Here is a 13,106-nt window from a genome sequence, read left to right as displayed (position 1 = left end):
ATTATACATGAAGTGGAGAAGCGAATCGGTGTGCTGATCAAGTTTGAGTGAGATTTTTTTTTTCATATCTGGAGTCATTTTTTCGTGTTATCTCATAGTGAAAGTAGCACATTAAGAAGATGAGGCAGTGAGATGTGAGGTAGAACAACTTGCTCTACAGCATTTTCCATTGTTGTTGTTGTTGTAACGTTGACCTAAATACATCATATATATATATATATATATATATATATATATATATATATAGTAATATCACCAAAGAGGGCAGTTCATGCCATTATTTTCTTTGGCAAAGTTTCAAGATAAAACGTTAAGTCATCTTGACACCTATTTACTTACAGATCATTTAAATATTGTCTTAGAGTTCTTATCACCTGTCAACATGTGAAATCCTCCACATGTGACGATAAGATATGATATTCATGATTCACGCTGTGAAGGTCAGCCATTATGCAGGAGAAAAGAGGGAGCAGTCATTGCTTGGTTACACCGAGGCTCTATATAGGGAACAGTCATTAGCTTTATACATAATGTAACGCTAAAGGTATTTTCTATGCTGTGGTCAATTTTATACTGTATACCTGCCATATATATACGTTGGGATCAAAAAGATTGTATCGACTCTATTAACGACGGCATTGCAAGAAGTACAATCACTCTGGAAGAATTACTATTGTGCAATTGCATAAAATTCAGGCGTATATTGTACGTGAAGTCTTGTAATCTCCGAGCGTCTAACTGAAGAACTAGACGCTCAGGTACACGCTACGTGTAAGGTCATCCCTACTTGGGATTTCTCTCCACACTGTATTATTGTTCCTCACAAAGACTTAATTGATAGAAAGCCATCTCTATCTGTTTCCGTGTTTAAAAAAAAAAGCTTTTTTCAGTTTCCCTACACACAAGGGTTGCCATTCATGGGATGTTTGGCTGTTCATGGAGTTGCTTGAATTATAACATGTGTGTGAAAACAAATATGTAAATAGGTATTTTGATGGTTATAAATTGTGCTCGCCTTTTGGCTGACCTATCACTGTTTTCGGATGAATACGAATATATGCAGAAATCAGAGTGATCTTCACCAGGTACGATCTTTCTCATTCACTAAATGGTACACTAATGATTAACTAGCTTTAAACAACCCATATACAGCAAAGTCCTTGTCATGTCTCAAGGCGGAAGAGGTCCGTTTTTGTTTATTTGAATTTTAATATTGATAAATTGTCCGAAAGTCGAAATACAGGTCTCTGCATGTTCCATCTACCTATAAAAGTATCAATGTATTATGGGCAAAGCCTGAAGCATGATCTCAATTAACAGTTATTTATTTATTTGATGGGTCTTTTACGCCGTACTCAAGAATGTTTCACTTATACGATGGCGGCCAGCATTATGGTGGGCGGAAACAAGGCAGACCCCGGGGGAAACCCACGACCATCCGCAGGTTGCTAGAAGACCTTCCCACGTACGGCCGGTCAGGAAGCCAGCATGAGCTGGACTTGAACTCACAGCGACAGCATTGGTGAAAGGCTCCTGGGTCATTACGTTGCGCTAGAGCGCTAACCAACTGAGCCACGGAGGCCCCAGCTGTTAAATAAACGAATAAATAAACCTCAAACAAGCAAAAATCACATTCTCACTTTTTCAATCTTCCCAGTCACGGTACAGAGTCGCTGATGGAGGCTGAAGACATTCTCTGCCTGTTGGGAAGAAGTGGACGTTATCAGGCGCTCGTGTTCTTCCTCATAAGTTTGGTTATTGTACGCGGAGTTTGGCAATTGTTTGGTCCAATCTTCCTGGGTGCAGATCCTGGTCATCGCTGCTTTGTTCCAGGAAACCTGACATTCGTCACCAACCTCAGCTCTGTGAATGACAGCGCCCCCTGGCGGCAGCAAAAGACAGATCAGTGTCGAATGCCGATCCCTGGAGAAGTGAACTCCACTCAACCGTGTCAATATGGATGGGTGTATGGAGACACTTTCACTTCTACATTCCTAACTCAGGTACGTCTTGCTCTCATAACTCTCTCGATGAATTAATGAATAATCGAAATTAACTTGACTTCAAATGCTGGCTCCCTCTGCGGCCTTACGTGGGAAGGTGTGCCAGAAGCCTGCGGATGGATTCCCCCGCCCGGTTTCCACCCACCATAATGCTGACGGCCGTCGTATAATTGAAATATTCTTGAGTACGGCGTAAAACACCCATCAAATAAATAACTAAACGATTGCGATTCCATTGATGGGGAGCTGGCATATTTTGTAATCTCATGAGATGGAGCTAGTGTGAGCAGGGCCTTGTTACGTCCAAAATGGATTATAGCGAAACGTCCGCAAAGTTACATGGTATGAGTTTCATATACAATGTAGTTCTGTCATTGATGTGACGTCATGATGATGAGCTGGGAAAGGATGTTTGACGTCAATAAAATGATGGCAAGGTAATTTCTGCCGTACGTTTGTCAGATCCATGAATCAGTGGCCGACTCCACTTAAGTCAAAATTTAAATTGTTCTAAATTCTAATTTCTAAACCTGAAAACTAAGCCTTATGATCGTATTGCCATTCTTGATTTAAGTCAGAAATGGCTTTGCGGAATTGGCCCCAGGAAGCGATCTTAGACTTAAGACAAAAGTTTAATGCTTATATCCTTCCCGTTATTTTAGCTGAAATTTGACGTACCAATAACTTACTAGTGCTCAAAGTTTATGTTGTCAAGCAACGGTATGCTCATGTTACATCAGAAATAACTATTTTAAAGTGTTTTAAAATTTTGACGTAAGGTTAAGCTCTCTTCGTGATGCCGGGCACTTGTCCCCATTACTTATCCATTTTTCGCTCACAACATGTCTATTTTATGCATTTCAAAGTACATACATACGTACCTGCATGGTCTAAGCCCACACACTTATTCTTTACTCAAGTAAAGGTTATTCCAAGAACAAACAAATCACGAAATCAGTGAGTCATTGTCTCTATCTGCTGGTGATCAGTGAGTCATTGTCTCTTTTTGTTGGTGATCAGTGAGTCATTGTCTGTATTTGCTGGTAATCAGTGAGTCATTGCCTGTATTTGCTGGTGATTAGTGAGTCATTGCCTGTATTTGTTGGTGATCACTGAGTCATTGTCTATATTTGCTGGTGATCAGTGAGTCATTGTCTCTATTTGCCAGTGTAATGTCGTCTGTTTGAGTTTCACATCGTCTAGGCATTGTTGACATGATCTTTAAGAGAAAATCATTTCTGATTGGCCCGTGTGAAAGATGAACTGAATTTTAGGTATTGTCAAGCGTGGCAAAGACAGCATGGTTTAACCCAGGAAACCCCTCTGTAAGCCCACTTGCTTACAGAGAGTAAAACCAGAGCAGCGACGACGGTGTGATAGTTGGCAAACTGTAACACGAAACGGGTGAAATTCGGCATTGTGTCAATTTAGTTCAGGTTTTATACTAACGTTTCATGTAAATGCTTAAATAGTGGCAAATTACATGTCTCCTAGCATCAGGACTTAAGTATAATGAGGTAAAAAATGAAATGTTACAGATTGCAATTTATTAGAGGTCACTGATGTAATGAAATATTCCAAATACTGTGTTATCACGACAGTAAATAAACAGTCACATGGGAACAATATAAAGGGACTCCAAGTCCATCGGCAGAGTTCTGGTTTATGCACGCATACAATTGAAGCGATGACAGTGTTATAGAACACTAAGTCAATCAACCAGTCTCACTCAGCCAACGAACGGCCCCGAGGGCTCAGTTGGTAGAGCGTTCTCTTCGAAGGGTGGTAAATCCAGGGTCATTCCTGAATATGGTTACACCTATGACGTTACAAGATGAAGTTGTAGCTTCCTCGCTTGGCATTCAGCATTAGGGGACAGTGCAATGACTGGTTGACCCGTATCAGTATAATGGCTTAGGCAGGGCGGCTTTCTTGCCTTCGATAATTCGTTTCAGTGAAGCAGCACCAGATAAAAATGCGGTAGAAATCCGCGCTGCAACATGGAGGCACATTGACTGAAAAATTGTTAAGCACGACGTTAAACCCTAAACATTCACTCATTCACTCATTCAGCCAACGTTTCTGTTTTTCAGTGGGATTTTGTCTGTGACCGGGCGTACCTCGTGGATCTTAGTTCGTCTCTCTTCATGGCCGGCATGATGATTGGTTCCTTGTTCATCAGCCCGCTTGCTGACAAATTTGGCCGGAAGAAGATCCTCCTGGGAGCATTATGGATACAAGGTGCCCTCGGTGTCGGAGCTGCGTTTGTGAATAACTACATTGTGTTTATGGTGATCAGGTTTTTTCTGGGAGTGCTAAATCAGGTACTTAATTTAGTTCTTCCTGTATTTCTTTTTTATGCTCTGTTTCATTAATGCAATGGCAATCGTTATTCTGGCTGGTTTCGGGTTACACAACAACACTAAGACTAAGATGTTAAACCCTTAACCATGTTACGCATTTATATTGGCAGCATGTTCGGTTTTTTTCTTCTGTAATCCATGGTAAGCACAAGCGATAAATTGGCCATATTTCAGAATGTATTATCCCTAGCTTCCAGTGGCTAACAATGAAGTATAGGTAGAGTTATGTCCCTTTTTTAACATGAGAACCATATTACATCATTTTGATGATGGTAAAAATATCTAGAAAATTCCCATCTATATTTTTCAGACGATTGGATTAGTCGCTTATGTAATGGTCCCAGAGGCTTTCCCGTCTTCCAGTCGAACGATGCCATATATCGCTCTCTTCCTTTTCTGGGCGAGCGGAGTCATGTCGCTCGCGTTGCTAGGATACCTAATCCGGGACTGGAGACATCTAGAGCTGGCTATATCCATTCCTAACTTCTTCACACTGCTGTATTACTGGTAAGTTGGTACCCTTAAATCTATATTCCTTTCAATTTCATCTGCGTAAAATTTTTAAATTACACATTTCAGGTGATAAGGCAAGGCTGTTTTTGAACATACAAATATGCTTATGGGCTGCTAAATTCACAAATTTAAGAATATGACGGAATTCTTCGATGTACATGTATTGTCCATATACAGATTATTTCTTAGTTTGGCTCATGACTATGTATATGTATTACACCCATGGTTGCGGAAAATCCTCGTTTAAGTCACAGACAGACCGGCATTAATGCACATATCCAATATAAAATAAATAAATTTAAGGTTGTGATTTATAGCATTGTGGTTGTGTTTGGATCATCTTTTTAGGGATGAATATTACAGAAATTCTCTTTAGTATGGCAATTTTCTTTTGCTCAAAATGTGCCCTAATTGTAGTTTTTATCTTTGGTATACGTTACCAACAGGAAGGAATAAGAATCTGATGCTTATTGACTTTACCTTTCAAACGACGTCGCTTCTTCTCTTGTAGGATTTTACCAGAATCCCTACCTTGGCTGATGGCAAGGCACAGGTATAAAGAAGCCGAAGCAGTCATAAGGAAAGCCGCGAGGCTGAACAGAGTAACTCTGCCACCAGAGATTATGAATCTGTCGTCTTCCTACACTTCCATGGGACTGATTACAGAGGATCATAAGAGACGCAAAACGAACGATGATAAAAAACAGAATGGCTTGTCAAAGGCTTTGGTGTCAGAAGTGGGATGTAATAACAAACAGGCCATGGGGACTTTGGTATTTAGCACACACTTTGAATCAGGAAATGATAGTACTGGCCATACAGGGTTAACAAACGTAGCAGAGGTTGATAAAAACGGACTTCACAAGAGCTCTGGTGCTGCAGTTTTGACAAAATATCACACCGCCTCAGATCCTGATGATATGAAAACTCTTCCGGGAAGTGCGTTTACCCCTCGCGTGATTCCCACTCGTTCTTACACCGTAATAGATTTGTTCCGGACCCCACGTATCAGGCTTTACTCTTTAATTATCTTTTATTTATGGTAAGGATGCTGGTTTTTTTTTAGCGTTTAGAAACGGCGTTTCCAATTATGTCCGCTTATGTTGCACTGTCTACGCTGCCAAGGCTTAAGCTAAGAAATTAGTCTTCTCTGACAATTATTTGTTAAACATTTTGCCGAATTTTGGAAAATGTCTAGAACGAAAATGTTATGAGGTGCACAACGTACAAAATTTAAATAGTTGCTAAGCGCCTGTAGTTCATTAAAGGCAAAGACAGCAATAAAATGAAGTATATATCAGATGAAAGACAATTAAAAACTGTCTAAGAAAATAGTTGGATTAATTCTTTTTCAGAATTTTTCCAAACAAGAAAAAAAACTTTTTTTTGAGAGAGAGAGATTTGAGGTGAGATTGTACGGTGGCCTGTTGTGACCCAGAAGGCATCATTTACGTCACATCTATGCTTTTCAGTCTAAACTAATTCGTTTGAAGGTCAAATCGGCGAATGCTTTCATAGATCTACATGTATATTTATAGGTATTTTGAGTGATGAAATTTAGCAGCCTGCTTGTCCCATTGTGGTCAGACAAGGCCGCCACAGAATAAAATGTTCAAATGCCTTTTATTAGGTTAAAAAAATTTTTAAAAAAACTTAAATCCAACTATTAAGCTGGACAACTTTTAATGCTCTTTCATGTGACACATACACGTACTTTTTAGTGTTTTCTTTTGCCGCTTCCTGGAGAAATTTGTTTTAATGATACAAAAAGGCCCTATATTAACACAAAGGAGACGTGTGTTGACTATTTCAACATTCTTCCACCTACCTCTGAACATTTGATTCTGTTCCTCATTCAGGCTGGTCACCAGTTTAAGTTACTTCGGGATGAGTTTTTCGGTACCCTCTCTGCACGGAGACATCTTCGTCAACCTGTTCATCAGCGGATTGGTAGAAGTTCCGGCCTACCTCATATGTATGGCCAGTGTCGAATGGTAAGTGCAGCATAAAAATATAGGACACCGTTGCAAGAAGCCTCTTTACAGAGAAAGGAAACAGATGCAAAAATCACAGGAAAGAGCTTGAAAAGTTATTTGCTAAGATGATCTTTTTTCTACGTTTTTTTTTCAGGGAGAAAGGGTGTGTTAAAATATAATTTATGGTGGGTGTTCGAGGCCACCTCTTGGCATACAAGTATATCGCCTTTGCCTATTAATCTTCAAACAAGGATGCGATTCATGGCTAATAAATTTATTTAAACGTAAATTTGTTGTTTATATATACTGAGTATATTAAAAATATAAATATGATTAAAATTCCGGTTGAAACTTCTTTTTCCGGAAATTTGTCTGGAAGTATTAAACTTTGCGTACAGAGCTTTATGTGTCGTGCTCTATATTCTTTACCATATTCTTGTGAATTCTTTGCGTGCGACTTAAGCCGGGGCTAGGGGCTTTATATTCATCGTGTTGAATTAGATTGCTTCGTTGGACATACGAACAGTTGCAATCAAAGCGAAACTGAGACACATATTTTTTTATCGACATCTGATATTCTAGCATTGTACACGATTTGAATACTGATTTCGCTCTGTCTCCTAGAACATACTTTGCGTCCTTCCAACATCATTGAAAACTGTTGTCTGCTTCTTTTTGCATGATTCCGTGGTATTTTCGTAATTTATATACTTTCTTAGTTCTTTGGTAGTTTGTGTTATACGTCGTTTTGGGGAATTGACTTTGCGATTTTTTACCTGGAACGTCCCTATTAGTTGACGGCTGGTATAGGAATGTCTGTTTCGACATTCATTCATAGATTCTACATGTATGTTGTACCCTTTCGAATTTTACTGTGTATCCAATCAGTGTAATTAACAATGATGGAGTACCATTTCACCTCTACGGTGGCCTAATGCTTAGATCGTCCGCCTCGTTGTCGGAAGACCCCGTGATCAAACCCAGGTTGGTTAAACCAAAGACTTTAAAAATGGTACTTACTGCTGCCTCTCTTGGCGCTCAGCACTGAGAGATTAGAGCAATGAAACATGACTGGTTGTCCCGCGCCAGTATACTGTGACTGGGTGGAATGTCATGACTGGTGTCTTCGGCATGATGCTTTAGTGGCGACAGCACTTTGGCGGCATGGACTCGTCCTGCCATAACAAGGCACAACATATGACTCATCGTGGTCATATGACTGAAAAATTGTCAAGTACAAATGTCAACCCCAAGCATACATCCATGTACAGTATTTTCTGCTCTCCGTCCCTGCGATGTTGAGACGGCTGACTTTTAATTATCAGACAGATCCGGTGTTGGTTAATTCCAAACCCGGACAAGATATATGTTTTATGTACATTTACATGTAGTCATGCATGAAATACACAGGTTATTATCAGCATTCCATCAATATGTCGCCCACACTCTGTTGGATCTGCAGGTCGTCAGTTTGCTGCAAGTGACCTGCTGTTTAATAGGTGCACTCTGATTTCTTCCTGTTATAAATAGGTTAATGAGTCAATGTAGATGTCAACTGAATATTTTCAAATAAATCATTTTATTATAGCTCCCTTCAAGATTTGTTTAATGTTTACAGCCTTGGAAGACGACGTCCACTCTGTGTGTTCACGCTGGTGTGCGCCTGTGCCAGTATTACAGCTATATTCATACCCACCTCCACAGGTAAACAGTGTTGTAGCTATGTTTATACCAACCTCTCACCAGGTAAACAGTATCATAGCAACATTTATGCCACCTCAACAGGTAAACAGTCTTACAGCTATATTTATGCCTGCCTCCACAGGTAAACACTATTATAGCAATGTTTCTACCCACCTCAGCAGGTAAATAGTATTATAGCTATATTTATACCCACCTCAGCAGGTAAACAGCATTACAGCTGTATTTATACCTGCCTCCACAGGTAAACAGTAATACGGCTACATTTTTAATCACCTCCAGAAGCAAACAGTATTACAGCTATACTTATACCTGCCTCCACAGGCAAACACTATTACAGCTATATTTATACCTGCCTCCACATGTAAACAATATTATAGCAATATTTATACTCACCTCTCAACAGGTAAACAGAATTATAGCAATATTTAGGCGACTTCAAAAGGTAAACACTATTACAGCTATATTTATACCTGCATCCACAGGTAAACACCATTACGGCTATATTTATGCCCACCTCTCAACAGGTAAACTGCATCATAGCAATATTTATGCCCACCTCCACACGTAAATAGTATTATAGCTATATTTATACCCACCTCAGCAGGTAAACACTATTACAGCTATATTTATACCTGCCTCCACAGGTGAACACTATTACCGTTATATTTATGCCCACCTCTCAACAGGTAAACAGCATCATAGCAATATTTATGCCCACCTCCACACGTAAATAGTATTATAGCTATATTTATACCCACCTCAGCAGGTAAACACTATTACAGCTATATTTATACCTGCCTCCACAGGTAAACACTATTATGGCTATATTTATGCCCACCTCTCAACAGGTAAACAGCATCATAGCAATATTTATGCCCACCTCCACACGTAAATAGTATTATAGCTATATTTATACCCACCTCAGCAGGTAAACAGTATTACATGTGTATTTATACCTGCCTCCACAGGTAAACAATATTATAGCAATATTTATGCCCACCTCAACATGTAAACAATATCACAGCTACATTTTTAATGTAGTAATTCTAGACTATTAAAGTTTAACAAACTGCAGTGAATATCACTGCCTATTTTTACGTGATTCTGCTTAAGCCATGATGTTAAGGCATTTGTAAGATGCAACTAATTAAGCATTTGCATGAACAGCTAGAATAAAACGTTAACTGAGGTAATTTGACAAGTAGCGCTATTTCAGATTGTCAATTATCACACTGTCGTCGCCGCGCTGGTTTTGCTCTCCATGATGCTGTCTTTTATATTTATTTTCTATTCCTATACCAAACAACGAAACCATTGTGTATGTCAATTACGACCTTCGGATAGCATGATCAAAAGATAACCTTGAATTGTTGATTTCAAAAGATAGCCGTGAATGAACCAAGGGAGGTAACTAATATACTATACACATGTAAACCCACTCACACAGGTAAGTAATTTTAAAGATATCGACAAATAATCAAATACTCAGTTTTTCTTCTCAGATACTGGTACGGATCTTACTTGGTTAAGAACAACTTTGGCGATGATCGGCAAATTTGGGGTGACAGGCTCCTACGTCATAGTCTACCTGTTTTGTCTAGAGATTTTCCCTACCGTGGTCAGGTGAGTTCTCCTTAATTACTTCTCACCTGTAATCTTGATAAGTAAGTTTTTGGATCAGAGGATCTTATGTCACAGTGTACCGGTCTTCCCGAGAGATTCTCCTCATCGTGATATTAAAGGTGAGAGCCTTCATTTGTCCCCGCGAAGCGTTGTAGTGTGGCTGCACTTTTGAACAGTTAGAATAAAACGTTAAATGAGATAAACTGATAGGAGACCGTATTTCACCGGTTACGTGTGACCATTTATCACCTATACATGGGTCACACTGTCGTCGCTGCTCTCGTTTTACTTGTTTATTTATTTGATTGGTGTTTTACGCCGTACTCAAGAATATTTCACGTATACGACGGCGGCCAGCATTATATTTGGAGGAAACCGGGCATAGCCCGGGGAAAACCCGTGACCACCCGCAGGTTGCTGATAGGCCTTCCCACGAACAGTGTGTACTGTAGTATTTTATATTCATGCTCACTTTGGAATCCCAAGATTTTTTAACAAAATTTTCATGTCTTAGTAATCCTGAGTGGGAGACTAGCTCATTGTAGTTTATTTTACAAGTGGGACGTGGCTCCGTGAGTAAGATGCACGATTCCTAGCCACAAAGCACGCAATAAGCGAGTTATACTCTGGCGCCGATGATCCCAAGCATTTATTGTATGTGTTCTGTTTGTGCGGCCTTGCATTTGTTAAGGATCACTCATCTACCAGCGATATGTCTTTCAGGCCTTTGCATTACATATGTAAACATGAATCCGCGAATCCAGCTTCTTCCATCTATCAGCTATCGTATAAGTAAAAACCAGCCTCAGTTTCGTTTCCCATGACCTAGGTTTCGTTTCCACTCGCTTCCATTTTGTTCCCAACAGCATCTATTTGGAACCCTACAACCTCTGTTTGGTTCCCTCCAACCTCTGTTTGGTTTCTACCATCAGCTTCCGTTTCTCCCCAGAGCCTCTGTTTAGTTTCCACCAGCCTTTGTTTGGTTCCGTCAAGTCTGCGATTGGTTCCCACCAGCCTCTATTTGGCTCTCTGCAGCCTCTGTCTGGTTCCCTCCAGCTTCCGTTTGATTCCGCCCACCCTCTGTTTGATTGCCTCCACCCTCTTTTTAGAACTTACCAGCCTTTCTTTAGATCCGGTCAGCCTCTGTTTGGAACCGACCAGCCTCTGGTTTCAACCAGCTTCTGCTTCGCTCCCTTTAAACCATTTTTGGTGTCGTTCAGCCTCTTTTTGGTGCCCTTCAGCCTCTTTTTGATGCCCTCTTTTTATTAACCTACTCACTCAGTTGGTCACACGTAATTGGTCCAAGTCTGTTTGGTAAATATACATGAGGGAATACAAACAGTTAAAAGAAGTCCTTCGTCGGCTTTTACATCCATTCATTGCCTCTTTATAGGAACCTTGGCATTGGTATTGCCGCAGCCTTTGAAACCGCTGGCGGTGTGGCAGCCCCGTTCATTGCCTCTAGCGTAAGTACATGTTCTGCAAATATGCTAAACTACATTTCATGCAAGTTAAGGAGGTAAACATTAAGTTGAGTGAATTTTCCCACTACTAGACAAGCTTGACCTTTGCATGCACTCAGGAAGTTAATCTGTTAAGATTAACAGAAAGTCTGTTGTCTGAGTGGTTATAGAATATATTCTGTCATTGCTGCAGATTGTCCTGTTAAATATTACATACATATTCTATTAATATAACATAAAAATTCTATTAGGCTAACATGATATTATGTTGAATGTGACAGAATATTATGTTATAATACCAGAGTATATTCTAGCATCACTCAAACAACAGTCTTTCTGCTACAATTAACAGATTAATTTTTTAGTGCATTGAGAGATACACCTGAGTGTGTTTTGGCTTAGCCTAACCACTACTGCATGTCCTTGTTCTTAACTATAATCAGCAGTCTTAAAAAAAATTGCAATAGGTGTCCATTAGAATCATGTTTTGCATACTGCAGTATAAAAATATTAGCAACAAATGTAGGGGTCGTGTTTTGTTTACATCCTGTCATCTCAACGCGGCCCCAGTGATTCCTGTGTTCCTGTTGTTGTCATACATCTAAAGATTTCTGTGCTAAATTTGCTGGTGATACTAGGAGTGGTGTAAAGAGAATATACGTGGAGACGGGCACATTCCCTGTAAGGAGAAAGACTTGCCAACAGATTCCTCCTGACATGTATGTTGTTGTTGTGGTTTATTGTGAATTTTTGGACACCTCTGCATGTTACTCCCTGTGCTATAAAAGGCGAAGCAAAATGCCCTGCGACACATCTCGTCTCATTTTGCACTCTAAATTGTTACAAACTGATAAAACACTGCCAGAACTCTCTATGGTTTTCTTTATTTCCAGGCAAAGACCATCCCCCGACTTCCTCTCACAGTGTTCGGAGTGCTGACAATAATAGGTGGGGTGTTGTGTCTAGTCTTACCAGAGACGCATCGTAAACCCCTTCCTGAAACCATTGAGGAAGTCGAAGGCTGGGATAGGAAAGCCGGACGGAAAGATCAAGGGGAACAACACTGAGTAGAGCTTTCCTTCTGGAGTGGTTTGAGAGTAACCTCCCCTTGCGTGTTATAGCAATATCTTCAAGTAAGGCGTCATTGACTGCACTATATGTGGTAAAGGTACTAAATTAACATTTTACTGAGTATCAAGTGATTTTGAGTGCAGTTGCTCAAAATCATTTCAGGGGAACAAAATTTGTATTTTCTCAATTGGCCCTTGGCCATAAAAATGACAAACTCAAATCTGAACTCCTGCTGATCCTGCTTTGGCCGAAAGCCCGGGCCTTTCTGACGTAGCATGTCAAAGTTTGTGAATCCAAGCAAGTAAGTCCGATTTCCGTATACCAGTTATAAACCACAGTGGAGCATTACAAGTCAATCATATCGACACCTACCTCCTAATACATCACTGC

At 40.0% G+C, this 13,106-nt stretch overlaps 1 protein-coding gene across 1 annotated transcript; it reads left to right on the top strand.

The window, feature by feature from the left end:
- The first annotated feature begins 1,784 nt into the window (after window positions 1-1,784).
- LOC135462542 (organic cation transporter protein-like) lies at window positions 1,785-12,712 on the top strand. Its single transcript, XM_064739767.1, has 9 exons — window positions 1,785-2,003; window positions 4,097-4,327; window positions 4,677-4,873; window positions 5,391-5,921; window positions 6,739-6,873; window positions 8,474-8,559; window positions 10,062-10,182; window positions 11,576-11,648; window positions 12,539-12,712. Exons 1-9 carry the CDS (start codon window positions 1,914-1,916, stop codon window positions 12,710-12,712), a joined length of 1,638 nt encoding a protein of 545 aa, XP_064595837.1. The 5' UTR covers window positions 1,785-1,913.
- Window positions 12,713-13,106: the final 394 nt, after the last annotated feature.

Source organism: Liolophura sinensis, chromosome 2 (assembly GCF_032854445.1).
Source record: "Liolophura sinensis isolate JHLJ2023 chromosome 2, CUHK_Ljap_v2, whole genome shotgun sequence".
In the NCBI taxonomy this organism is placed as follows: domain Eukaryota; kingdom Metazoa; phylum Mollusca; class Polyplacophora; order Chitonida; family Chitonidae; genus Liolophura; species Liolophura sinensis.
Note: the sequence above shows the minus strand (reverse complement) of the source record. Positions and strands in the feature narration are given on the sequence as shown.

What these genes read in the sequence shown, in the direction of transcription:
- LOC135462542 (XM_064739767.1), top strand. Translation starts at nt 1,914, where the DNA reads ATGCCGATCCCTGGAGAAGTGAACTCCACTCAACCGTGTCAATATGGA. An exon ending in TTCACACTGCTGTATTACTG is followed by an intron (nt 4,874 to 5,390) that starts GTAAGTTGGTAC and finishes CTTCTCTTGTAG; the next exon opens with GATTTTACCAGAATCCCTAC. An exon ending in CCCCGTTCATTGCCTCTAGC is followed by an intron (nt 11,649 to 12,538) that starts GTAAGTACATGT and finishes CTTTATTTCCAG; the next exon opens with GCAAAGACCATCCCCCGACT.